Raw genomic sequence first — 13,171 nt, forward strand, 5'->3', positions numbered from 1 at the left:
TGTATTGCAGGGGGGTTGGACTAGATGACTTTTATGGTCACTTCCAATTCTATGATTCTGGAAATTCACAGCCATCATGATCTAGTTATTGATAGCCTTATCCTCCATGAATTTGTCTAAACTCCTTTTTAAGGCCATCCAAACTGGTGGCAATCACAAGATCTTGTGGTAGTGAATGTACTGTGTGCACACTACTGCCTGTCACCATTTTTTGAAGGGAACAGAGTGATTTAGGCCCCTTTAAGACACACAACCAGTAGCAGTCAGTGGGGTGGGTCTGCGTTGCTGACCTGGGTTCCCGATGCTGCACATCTCTGCCAGTCAATCTGAGGGGGAGGGGAAAGGCAGCAGGGAACTAGGCACAGTGTGGCAGGAGCCTTGTATTGGCTCTGCCGCTTCATGCCCACTGCACTGAGCTCCCCACTGCTTTGCCACTCCCCCTCATGGTAATCGGCAGCGAGGTGTGCAAAGCCAGCTCAGTAATGCTGTGCTATGCTGCTAATCACTACTGCACACAGCTGACATAAACAGACACCTGTTTGGTGGGTGCATGTGCAAGCCAGAAAGAGAATTTTTTAAAAAAATATATGCAGATTTTGCAAAGCCCTAGTGAAACCCCAAGGTTTTCAAGAACATAAATTACTGACAGTTTCAGTGGTGGTATTTGTGGAGTCTATACTTGAGGTGCTGTTTAACTAAGGTTTATTCAGAGTAGACCCACTGAAATTAATGAACATGACTAAATGAGTAAAAATGTAGTTGAATACCATGCTATGTACAGATGAACAGAGAACAAAACAGGAATAGCATAACAAGTAGAGTAAAGGATGCTATTTGATGTGGAAAAAATGTTTGAAATGGAATAAAACCATTTTGTGGTAGAGAAAATTGTTAAGAAATGACCAAGTTTGATTTGGAGAGGTTCAGTTAGTGATTAAAGGGGGGGAAATACTCCACTTGATATATACTATGAGAAAGGCATGATTTGATGACATTGTTACTTAGAAGTAAATCTGTGTTCAGTGAGGCTTACTCCAAGATAAATGTATGTAGAACTGCAGCATTGAAATGTCTTTTATTTCATATTTATATAGCATATGCTTTAAATCTTTGCTCCATTTTATACCACAATCATTTTACAAAATATCTGGCATAAAAAGTAAATGAAAAAAATAATATTTTGAGATTTGTTTAATACAATGTCACCAGCAAGAACTCATTTAACCTGTTTATCTACATAGGTTCAGTCCAGATTCTCATTATTTAGCAGTGGGTTCCAGTGAAAATGCAGTGGATTTTTATGACCTGACATTGGGGCCTACTCTTAACCGAGCTAGCTACTGCAAAGACATTCCTAGTTTTGTAATTCAAATGGATTTTTCAGCAGATAGCTGTTATCTTCAGGTAAATATAACTGGGAGCTTTTATTTTTTTATTAATTTATTAATTTGTTTGTTACTAAGGTATTTATTTTTGTTTTTATATTGTAAACTTCCCTGTGATCTTTGGATGAAGGGCAGTATAAATATTTAATTAATAATAACTATTTCCAATATCTTACTCTGTTTATCGTCTCTCACATGTAAGTAGAAATACATCTTGGAACTGATGGTTAGTTTATGTCCAGGAATTAAAAACTCCTATTTGTTTCATGTGTTACACAGGCTCAGACATAACAAAGAGCACATTGGGAAGGCGCAGTGCTGCAAATAGGCTTGCAAAATAGAAGCGCAGTTAAGCAAAGCTTCTGTTTGTGAGCACCAGTGCCTCATGTGTCTACCAGGCCACCAGGATCTGTGTAATTAGTGAACCCTTTTTCAAGCCATTGTTACCATGCCAATAGCCAGCACCCACATTTGCAACCTCCATGCAAAGGTGCTGGTTCTCATGAATGGTGCCACTGTAAGCTTGAGAGTGGCTCCAAGTTATTCACTTAGAAGCTGTCATTATGTCTGAACCAGTTTAAAGACAATTCAGCTTTTGTGTTGTGTTGTAGAAATGCACTACTTTTTATATTCCTAGAATATTCTGTTAAGTATTGTTACCATGACAAGGCTCAAGCGAAAACCAAAGCCGAATAAGAATAGGATGGTTGACAGGATAGCATAGGATCAGGTACATACACCAACAGTTTTACTGTTGATTTTGAAAATTATATTGATTAGTATCTCTTGATATGTTGACCTATTTGTTCCTTAGCAGAAACGTATTTCAAGACAAAAATATCATCAGAATATCTGCAATTGTATCACTCTATACTAATTCTTATAGGTCTCTACTGGGTCTTACAAAAGGCAAGTTTATGAAGTGCCTTCAGGAAAACAGCTCCTGGATCAAACTGTGATTGATAGAATAACATGGGCCAGTTGGACCAGGTAAATCCAGACATACTGAAGCTTTCTTAAAATATGCCACATCATTTCCTGCCCAAATTTATGGAATTCCTGTTTTATGGATGTATACGTAGTTTTTCTGACACTATTTGTGCTGTGACATAATTGCTGTGCACCATCCTGTACTCTTAATAGAATAAATGATCTATGTAAACACTTTAAATAAGTAAATAAATTTACATCAGTCCTCTAAATCAAAATATGTTTCTTTAAATGGCTCCGTTTCCTACCTTTTGCTTCAGCATTTTAGGAGATGAAGTTGTTGGAATCTGGTCCAGGCATGCTGAGAAAGCCGATGTAAATTGTGCCTGTGTTTCTCACTCGGGAATCAGCCTTGTAACAGGCGATGACTTTGGCATGGTCAAGCTGTTCGACTTCCCTTGTCCAGAAAAATTTGTAAGAACCTTTTGATTGAAGATTATGAGAGCTCCTTTACTAAGGTGAACCACTGTAAAATTGGAGAAGGAAAATTGCAGGATATTTTTCTTTACCACCTAGTTTTCTTCAACAGGACCTCTGGAGTCCTTTGAAGATTGAAAATGAAAGATACAAGTATCATTGCTTGCTTGGTGGTTTGAGTCAATGGGACAGTCCTGACTCCATTCATACAACTTGCCACTAACCTGTTGCAAGTAGCTGTTGCGTGCCCAGGTGCTGCAACCCTGCCAACCTGACCCAGTAAAGAAACCAGTCAAGACTCAAGGCCACAACTTTATTGATTCCAGATGTAAGAGGTCTGACATGGCCATTGGCTAATTTGGCAGGTAGTCTTCCTGGCCGTCAGAGAGCCATTTTGGTTCCCAGCCATCTGATATTCCCCCAGCAGAAGCAGCCCCTCATCGGGAAACATTGGGCAAGGCAGCGCCGGCCTGCAATGCTGTCCCACCTTCTAAGATGTAAGCGGATTTGCATGCCCAGGTGCTGCCTGCAACAAGTAGCAGTTGCAGCCCTTTGTGGACAGTTGAGTAGCAGACTGGACTCAACCTAGCCCCAGAGTGCTGTTCCCCAGTGGAGGAGCACAACACTGAGAGAACAAATGAAAGAATGCATGTGCAACTGCAGTATCACTGTTCTGCAGTTCTCTACATAGAAACAGAAGTGTAGCAGCTGGATCAGTGCAAACTTTAAATCAATCCAGCCGCTGAACCACACTTCTGTTTCTAAAGGGTCAGGAGAGATTGGGATAGTGTGGCAGTAATGTAGATGGTAGCAGCAGCGAGATAGATTAAAAATAATTCTACATATGCATACTGTGGGATTAGGGGCTCGTTTTAAAAATAATGAAAATGACATGTAGATTTTGTTTTATTTCAAAGGCAAAACATAAACGATTTTTAGGTCACTCAGCCCACGTGACTAATATTCGTTTTACAAGTGGGGACAGATATGTTGTTAGTGCTGGCGGAGATGACAGCAGGTATGTAAATCTTTATCTAAATGCTAGAAAAAAACAGATTAAAGCAAATTATTTTCTGCTTTTTCTGAAAATGGACTCAGTGTTTGTATTCCACTCCCTCGCTGTGCAGACGTGTGGGAATGTTTTAATCACATGTCTGTGTTTTACATTCCAGCACTGATTGTTGGAGTCTTGTGAACGGAAGTTCCGTTCTGTATTGCTTTTGTGTTCTCTCTTCTCTCTGAGAGCAAGAAGGAGAGGAGCCTTTGTCCTGATTTTGTATATAAATAAAGTAGCTTAGTACTCACACCCCAGAGCCTAGCTTCTGCTGATGTTGTTTCTCTGCTAATGTGTGCTCAGTGTCTCTGGACATGAGTCACAGAATCTCATCGGGGAGGAAGATTGAGGAGCGGCACACAGATGAGAGGAACAGGCTGGCACATATAATGTCGCTGCCTGGTTGCCCACCCTGCCTGCCAGCAATTACCCCGACACTCAGATGCTTGAAAGACAAGCAGTCATGTTGAACTAGCAAAAAACCAAGCATAACAACTTTAAATATACATTAAAATTACTTTTAAAATCTATCAGCTTGCTGTAACTTTTATTTCTTCTCTTACTTTCTGTTTGAAAATACAGCATATTTGTCTGGAAATGTGTACATATGCCACATTGAGAGACATGGAGACCTTCCAAAGAGGACACTACTGAAGAGGCGTCAGTGCCCCACAATTGCAAAGAGACATTCTCCAGTGTCCAGCATGCTTCGAGAAATGGTGCTGATAAAAACAGACAACAGTCCACCTGACTGACTAGAGTCTATCAGAAGGATGGAGCACTGCAAATGTATTGAGTCTAGTCACATTACTGCAGTATCAGATATCCTACATCTGTTTCCCACTCACTGCCAGATGCTGAAACACATGGAAAGGAAGAAGTGAGTTTTGGCTCAGTGTACAGTTTCCCAATAAGATCCTGAATTTGTAATCAAGAGATGTTATTTCTGACCTAGTGCTGTACATTGCTGTGTTTACTTTCAGCATGAATGTTTAAGTACTGGGGATTGACTCTCACTCAAATAGAAGACTCCTTATTTTATTACTGAAATGGAAGCCACCTTGCAGCTCTTAAACTATAATATTTTTTTAAATGGGTGAAAATAAAATAGAAAATAAAAGAGATAAACCAGCAAAAGGTTTATCTAGTTCACAAAAAAGTCCCAAGAATTAAGTTTGTTCCTAGGACCTGCAAAATTCTATTGGTTTTAAGGCTTGGGTTGTAATCATGTCTGGTGAATGCTAGTAGACATGCGTGAACCCATTCTTCAAGGCTGATTTAGTGTTTTTGTATCACAAGCATTAAATTAGTTCTGTGAGCAGAATAACATTTGCTCACATTGTGAGTGCCTTGCCCACAACCTAAAAGTCTAACTCTGGTTTTTTGCCTTGTGAATAAAAGTGTTCTCAATGAAAGATAAATCGCTGTGTTTGCTTGCAGAGCTGTGCTGGAAATGAGGACCAGGCTGCTCATGTTAATGTTCATACATTTATGAAGCTGTGGGGTGCCATTAGATGCAATAGGATTTATTAATTGCATTTTCACAGCATTGCTTAGAGAATTCAAAGTGAATAGATAATTCAGATATATTTTACCAATTATTATTATTTTGCACAGAGTAAGACTCATTGAATCTCTTGCTCTCCAGCTAATAATCTTACAGCTAGTCCATTCATTCATGCATACAGGCACCCACAGATTCCACCTCAGAAGGCACATGAGGGATCATTTTTTCTCAAAGCAACCCCATGTCAAAATCGTATCTACACAGGGAAAAATTACACGCAAGTTGGCGAGTTAGATTTTTGAAATGCAAGTGCCTGTATGTTTGAAATGGTTCTAACAACCAAATGTAAGCATCAAAATAAGCATACATTCTGAATACACTGGTTTGTACTTCTTAGTACAGGTATATACATGAGAATTGCAGGTGACAAATGAATCACTTCTGTGACATTTGTGTTCCTGGCACATTCCACTGCATGCACAGTCTGGGCACCCCTCTTTTACTTCCCTCACTGATTAGTACTGAAAAGCATCCTGACTCCTGTATGAAACATTTTAGATCTAATTTGAGGCCAGGCACGCCCATTCCCTGTTTCTCTGAACAATGAGAATTCAGCCTCCCAGCCATCATGCAGCCTTCTGCTGGGTTCAGGTTATCTAAATCAGGGCAATGTGTATATCCTGTGCATTGTGGGACATCAATATAATGAGATGCGAAAATAGAATTAACTCTGCCCAATGCAACATTCATAAAATTATGTTCTAGTTTTCCGCAAACCCTAATGTGAACATCAGATTTACCCCAAAGCATGCTTGAAAGCATGCTTGAAAGTGGATGGGGCGGGGGAAATCCATCTTTTGACATAATTATGCTGATTTACCATTCAGCAGAGTGTTTAACTTATTTGGGGGTAACTAAACAACATAAAATTGTCTTGAGTATTGTCTAGAATTACTTTTCCATGTACAGTAATTATACACGGCAATCCAGGAAATGTAACATCTTTTTTTAAAGCCAGTTTGATTACATATCATGTCAGAACTCTCTTCTCATAATCAAATACATGATAACATCCATAACCCATGTTTTGAAGTTGGCTTATTTAAACCATGTTTTGTGGGGTTTGGACAAAATGATGAGCTGCAGTTAATTAAAAAAACAAAGAGAAGTGAAAGCTTTCAAATTCCACCTCCCAGCTGTGCAGGAAGAGGAAGAAGGAGGGGAAAGTGTGCAAGCCAGAGGCTCACTGCAGCATTGTGAAAAACCTTTGGCTTTTTGCCTCCCAGCATCCACATTCATACAATGCGGATAAACATGTGAGCATGCTAAACCTACTATGCACTCACCAATCACTGTGATACAAGCAAACCAAATTCTTCTCCTGGTTATGTTACTTTAGACCTTATAGAACAAGCCCCCAAATTCCATTATCATTGGCCATTGGCTGGGGTTGATGGAGTTGGAGTCTAACAACCTCTGGAGGCGTACAGGTCTACCAGCCACCCTCTACAAGATGCCTTGGCTTTGCACTTTTAACACCTCATAAATTAGAAGGGATTTAACGAGAGACCATATTGGGATGGACTAATTAGGGTTTATCTGCATGCTTACCCAGCCAATGTTATTTTCCATGGTGGAGGGAAGAGCACGTGTCATATTTCCACTATTTGCATACAATGTTATAACACAGGTGCTTAAACAAGTGCTTATTTCTTCCCCATCAAGAGAAGAGAAGATCATATGAGCACTACATTTTGTTTCATGAGCATGGTGGAGGGATATGTAAATAACTGTTGTATGAAAGGCGTTCAGCAAGCTGAAAGCTCAGATTGAAATAATCACAAAGGTGTCAGTTTATTTTGAAAACACTAACTGTTGATACCACTCTCCAAGTATAAGCATTTGCATAATATAGAGACTATGGTGAGATGTTCTGGAAGCCAAGCTAATTGAACAGTTACAAAAATGAGTCCCCTTTTCCAAGCAGGCATTTCAAAAACCACAAAATATATGTGTGAATGATGGTTCTATATTATGTAAGAATAAATATTGGGCACCCAAGCAACAACTTGTTATTTTCTATCCCACAGTTCCTCAATAAGGAGCCCACGGCAGCAAACTTAATACATCTTAATACAATGAAAAATAAAATTCAAACATATTCAAACATTAAAAACAATAACAACATCCAACAACATTTTGAAACGTCTAAAAGCATTTTAAAACAATCACATTCACAGCTTGTAGTTATAAGGCTGTCAGGAACAGTACCTTTCAGCTGTCAAATGCCTGGGTGAACAGGAATGTTTTTAAGTTCCTCCTGAACGTTCATAATGAGAGAGACAGATGCATCTCACCGGGCATTCCACAAACAAGAAACCACCAAGGTTACTTCATAGGTTAAGGCTAACTGGGCAGCAGCAGCACCAACAACAGTACCCCTCCTGCTGATCATAGGGCCTATGGGAATGTTCAGGGAGGCAGGAGAGGATATATTAATTATATCCTTCCCAACTTATGTTAATAAGTTCTACAATTTAGCAGAGTAACATTCCCCTTTTAAACTTACACAGCAGACTTCTTTGCCAGGCTTGTTTAAACCTCTAAAATAAGTTTCCCGGTAATTCCCCTTTATTCCCTCTTAAAAAGAATGGACACGACACAGACTTTGTATAAAAGTTTACTCACATTCTGTTCACAGATGGATCCCAGAAGGCAGACTTAAGTTACAAAATATATAGTTGTGGAATCTATCCCATAAGGAGATAGTTCCTAAGCCAATAGAGCATCTCAGGCTAAGGAGATGTTGCTTCTTCGAGGAATTGAGTCAGAGAGAGAGATGGCTGCCTCCCCTGTGCTATTTTTTTACCTGCACAGGTGAGGACACACCCACCTCTGGTCACATGTAGAGGAAGTTTGTCCCAGCCCAGGAGGAAACAGGAAGTTCCAACTGGCTGGTCCAGACATCCCCTTTTTATGTCCACTCTAGGAACGTTGTATTTGATTGCTCTGTGTTTCACACCCCACAGGGCCCTGTATGGTTGTTGCTTGAGGAGGTGCTTTTTTGGGTACTGTTCAGAGTTTTGTGCTAGTACTAGCACCTTGAATTGAGCCTAGTAGCTCTGACAGCCTGAGCACTGCTTTCAGGACCGGTGACACATGGTCCCATCCAACCTAGCAGCCATTCTGCACTAGCTGCAGCCTCAGATGATCTTCAAGGGCAGCCCCATGTATAGTGCATTACTGTAGTTCAGGCAGGAGGTCACCAGAGCATGGACAACTGAGGTCAGGCTATCCAGTGCTGGAACAGCTAAGCAGAGCATAAGCACTCATAGCCATGGAAACCTCTTGAGAGGTTAGCAATGGCAGACTAGGGAAACCATGCTCCAGATTCATGGATGACAGCTCCAAACCATGTCATAAAGATGTTAAATAGTGCAGGAGACAGCATAGCCCCTTTCAGCACCCCACAGATCAAAAGCCGTGAGGTTGAGCAATAGTCTCTGCCAATAGGGGTGAAACCACCATAATATGGTGCCTCCAACTCATGCTTCTGAGGCATTCCAGAAGGACACCATGGTCAATGGTGTCAAAAGCCATTGAGAGATCAAGCAAAATGAACAGGGGCACAGTCCCTATAGGACAATCAAGACTGTTTCAGTGCAAAAACTGGGCCTGAAACAAGACAAATCAGCATATGTAACCTGCTTCCTCCAGGCATATCTGCAGCCGGTCAACTACTAACCTCCTGATCACCTTGCCCAGAAAGGAAATGGCTCCATCTTTATTACAGCAGTAAATAGTAATGTATAAATTGCATACTCTGTGAATACATCCATTTCAGCAGGTCTTCTGATAAGGGGCACACGGCACAGGCAGTTAGTGACTGTGCCATGTGCCAGCCCTCCTTCAAGCCTGGGAAATTGTGGTTGTCCTTTCAGCCAGCCTTTGGGTCTGCGGCTGCTATTGTTGAATGCCAAACCAGCTTTGAATAACACCTCTCTCAACCATGATTTGATTGTGGATGAGGAGGCTGATCTGGTCTGTGTTACAGATCTGGATGGGTAAGCAGGATGGGGTTGGTCTGTACCAGATCCAGGAGCTCTTGGAGGAAAATGATTTTCTAGATCCCTTTCAATCAGTGTTTAGGTCTGGTTTAGGCACAGAAACTGCTTTGGGCACCTTGTATGATGGAAGCAAGGAACCACTGTTGGAAGAGAGACAGGGAAAATGTGTCCTTGTCAATTGGCTTTCGATACCATTGGACATTATATCCTTCTGGGGCAACTGTCCAAGCTAGGAGTGGGTGGCACCGCTTTGTGGTGGTTCTGGTCTTGGATGGTCTTTTCCAGAGGGTGATGCTTGGGGAGTGCTCATTGGCCCTGTGGAGTCTTCAATGTGTGGTTCCTCAGGGTACAATTTTATCTCCTATGCTGTTTAACATCTACACAAAACTTCTGAGTGGGGTTATCCAGCGTTTTACAGTGCACTATCAGCAGTATGCTGGTGACACATACCTGCAGGTGTGGCAGTGGATGTACTGGACCATTGTTTTGCCTTGGTAATGGACTGGATGAGAACCAATAAACTGAAGCTCAATGCAGCTAAGACTGAAACACTCTTAGTGGGCTGTTTGCTAAACCAGATGGCTGTGAGGTTGCTTGCTCTTCATGGGGTTACATGCCCTCTGAAGGAGCGGGTACGTAGCTTGGGGATACTTCTGGATCCTTTGCTGTCACTTGAGGCTAAGATTGCTTCATTGGCACAGAATGCCTTTGGCTGGTGGCCTAGCTGCACTCCTGGACAGGGATGGCCTAACCTATGTCATCTATGCTGTGGTAACCTCTAGGTTAGATTACTGCAATGTGTTATGTGTGGGGCTGCCTCTGAAGGCAGTTCAGAAACTTCAGCTGGTACAGAATTCAAGGCCAGGTTGATCATCAGCGAAAGGCGGTTTGAGCTTAGTACACTGTTCCTGGACCAACTGCACTAGCTGCCAATTAGCTTCTGGGCCCAATTCAAAGTGCTGGTTTTGACCTACGTATAAAGCCTTAAACAGCTCAGGACTGCTGTAGCTCAAGGACCACCTCTCTCCATATGAACCTACTGAGATCCTCATCTGAGACTCTTCATCGTGTGCCTCCTCCTCAAGAGCTCCAGAGGATGGCAACACGAGAACAGGCCTTTTCTGCAGTGGCTCCCCATTTGTGGAATGCTTTCCCCAGGAAGGCTCACCCGACACCTGCATTACATTATCTTTAGGCGCCAAGTGAAAATGTTTCTCTATAACCAGGCCTTGGGCTGATTAACATTCTATGGACTTTTAAAGGTCTTTGTGGGAGGGGGGGTTATTGGTTTGTTTTTATTATGCATTTTGTGTTCTCATTTTGTATTTTTATGTTGTGAGCCATCCTGTGATTGTCGGGAAAAGGGTGGTATGCAAATTTAATAAATAAATAACAATGAAAAATACTGAGTTTAACTAATTTTGAATACCACCCAAATGCTTTTTACAGCATACCCTTTGCACATAGTGAAATCTCTGGGCCTCTGGGAAGGAAGGCCCTAATGCCAAATGCAGTTCACAGACAACACACTTAAAGAGCTCCAAAAATCCAGCCTGTGGAGTGTAGGGGGAGCTTCAAAGTCTGTAACTGGCTGCTACTCCGTTATACAAAATAGGCAGCTGTCCCTGGACTGATATCCCCCCTACCCACAAGCAATTTCTATCTATTACGGTTGCAAAATGAGAGACAAATTCTAGCATAGTACCAAACCCAGAAGTCCATACAGACTTGTTCTTGCGTAGGTATGCAACTCATAACAAAAATGGCGCAGAAAAACCACATAGGAATGAGTAGGGAGCTGCCGCACAACTTAAGGGGCTCCAGGAGTGAAACAAAAACTTATGAGAAAGACATAGCCAGCCAAAGGTGGACTTTGGTAATATTTTGTAATATGGCAAGGCCTGTGCGGGGCCAAAATTTAGTGCCTCCAAGTGGATCTTCTCGATTATGGATCTTCTTAAGATTTGTGCCCTCTTGGCTTGGTGCTCTGTGCGGGGGAACCATTTGCACCGCCTTAAAGCTGGCGCAGCTCCAGCCCTGCAAAGTCTACAGGCTGTGACACACAACAGCTTTCTGTATTGCAGATTGCTAGCCTGTTCCTTCTCAGGTTCCTCCTATCCAGCACTTGGAAACTCTCTGGCAAATGTTTGTGCCCCCTAGAGGCACAAGCCTCACACTTCCAAGAACCATGAGATCTGGATAACCATTTAGTCTGAGAGGACACTGATTTCATTCATTTGCAAGATATGGGCCCCTAACTAATTCTGTATTTTGCTTTGCATCTAGTGAAAAGTAGCCATTTTAGAAATTCAATTTTCATGGATTCTCCTAAATAGGAATTACCACAGACCATCCTTTAATAACTCCCTGCCCCTGAATAAAATATTATTTAGAATAAAAAACACAATTCCATAATTAAGATTTCTCAAGAGTCTGATGTAGAACACTATTTTTTTAAGCAAAATGTGTTGAGTGTAGAATTCATATTTCAGGTGCATGAATGTTAGTTTCTAAACTCCAGACTGTATCCTGCTATGGCCATGAAGGCTGGTGAATATTTTGAGAATTCTGTAAATTATTATTTTAACCCCAAACCCAAATGAATGAAATCTTGCACAAACTACATGACTTTGTGGTTCACTTTTGAAAAATCTTGGTGCTTTCAATGCTTTTCCATAATGATCAACATTTTGTTTTTGTTTTCATTTTATTGCAAATATTTCATTATGATTGTGCTTTGGAGCCTTGGGGCATCTAAAGTAATTTAAAAGAACTATTGTGCGGCTAAATGTAAAGCTTCACCTTGCTGCTGAGTTCTTGAATACAGAACCTTGGCTTAGAAAACATTATTTGCAAACAATATAACATTTTAGTTGCTTTTTTCTTATAAGTGTGACTCAAGATAATAAGGGCAAAATTATAGACTAGATGATGCTTACTGAAAATTTATAATTGTAGGACTGAACAGACATCCTTTTGAACTCATCCAGTGTCTGTCTGTCTGTCTGTCTCTCTCCCTCTCTCTGTGTGTGTTTGAAATTATTAGGGAATACAGTTTTAACAGCTGTCACCTGGTAAAGTGACCTGTGATCCTAAACCACTTGATAACATTCAGTAAATTGGTCCAAAATCTTAAGATGTACAAAGGAAGGCAAATTATGTATTTAAATGAACCTATACAGTACTCTGTATTTAGAGAACAGCTCTGTGCCACAACAAATCCAGTCCAACAGCTATGTTTGGCGACCCACAACAGATTTGATATACCCAGTTTTCTGCTTGCACAGGAAGGCAAAGAACCACGCAAGGCAGGGGAAAGTTGTCAAGCACCTAGCACGTGGGTGCTGCGCTGGATTTGACCATCTGTACAGGACTGATACAAAACATGCAAAGTTTGGAAAACTTTGGCATTACAAGAAACAAAACATCTGCAGCGTGCACTGCAAGTGGTAACAGAGAACGCATTATCCGACCCACTATGCTGGTGAAACCTAAACTTATCCAAAGTGTGCCCACTTACTTGACGTCCCTTGTACTACTTATTTTGAATCAAGTTGCCCTGAAATCAACAGGACTTGCTTCCAAATAAATGTTTTGGATCTCAGGCTGAGAGGCACCAGAAAGTGTGTTTAGAGGTTTGTCTGAAGCCAGATTGGAGAAGATGTGGGTGGGAATTGGGTCAACAGAACCTTGTTTTCGATTTTGCCAGTGAGCGCTGGCAACTGCAGGTTAAGCTGCACAGTATTAAAGG

General features: G+C 41.3%; 1 protein-coding gene and 1 long non-coding RNA gene across 8 annotated transcripts in view; one reads left to right on the top strand and one right to left on the bottom strand.

The window, feature by feature from the left end:
* The window catches only part of EML5 (EMAP like 5), an 84,246-nt gene extending 78,985 nt beyond the window's left edge, over positions 1 to 5,261 (top strand). For 6 of the 7 annotated variants that reach the window (XM_053377367.1, XM_053377358.1, XM_053377376.1 and 3 more), the window contains 5 exons: positions 1,242 to 1,404; positions 2,272 to 2,375; positions 2,636 to 2,789; positions 3,710 to 3,810; positions 4,429 to 5,261. In XM_053377367.1, coding sequence (XP_053233342.1) covers positions 1,242 to 1,404; positions 2,272 to 2,375; positions 2,636 to 2,789; positions 3,710 to 3,810; positions 4,429 to 4,465 — 559 coding nt within the window. In that variant the 3' untranslated portion in view covers positions 4,466 to 5,261. Of the gene's footprint in view, positions 1 to 1,241; positions 1,405 to 2,271; positions 2,376 to 2,635; positions 2,834 to 3,709; positions 3,811 to 4,428 lie in introns of those variants that run through there. The other variant, XM_053377385.1, reaches the window with a different exon arrangement.
* Positions 1 to 13,171, bottom strand: part of LOC128408255 (uncharacterized) — a 213,737-nt gene that overhangs the window by 120,631 nt on the left and 79,935 nt on the right. The window lies entirely within an intron of this gene.

The sequence above is a fragment of the Podarcis raffonei genome, chromosome 1 (genome assembly GCF_027172205.1).
Source record: "Podarcis raffonei isolate rPodRaf1 chromosome 1, rPodRaf1.pri, whole genome shotgun sequence".
In the NCBI taxonomy this organism is placed as follows: Eukaryota; Metazoa; Chordata; class Lepidosauria; order Squamata; family Lacertidae; genus Podarcis; species Podarcis raffonei.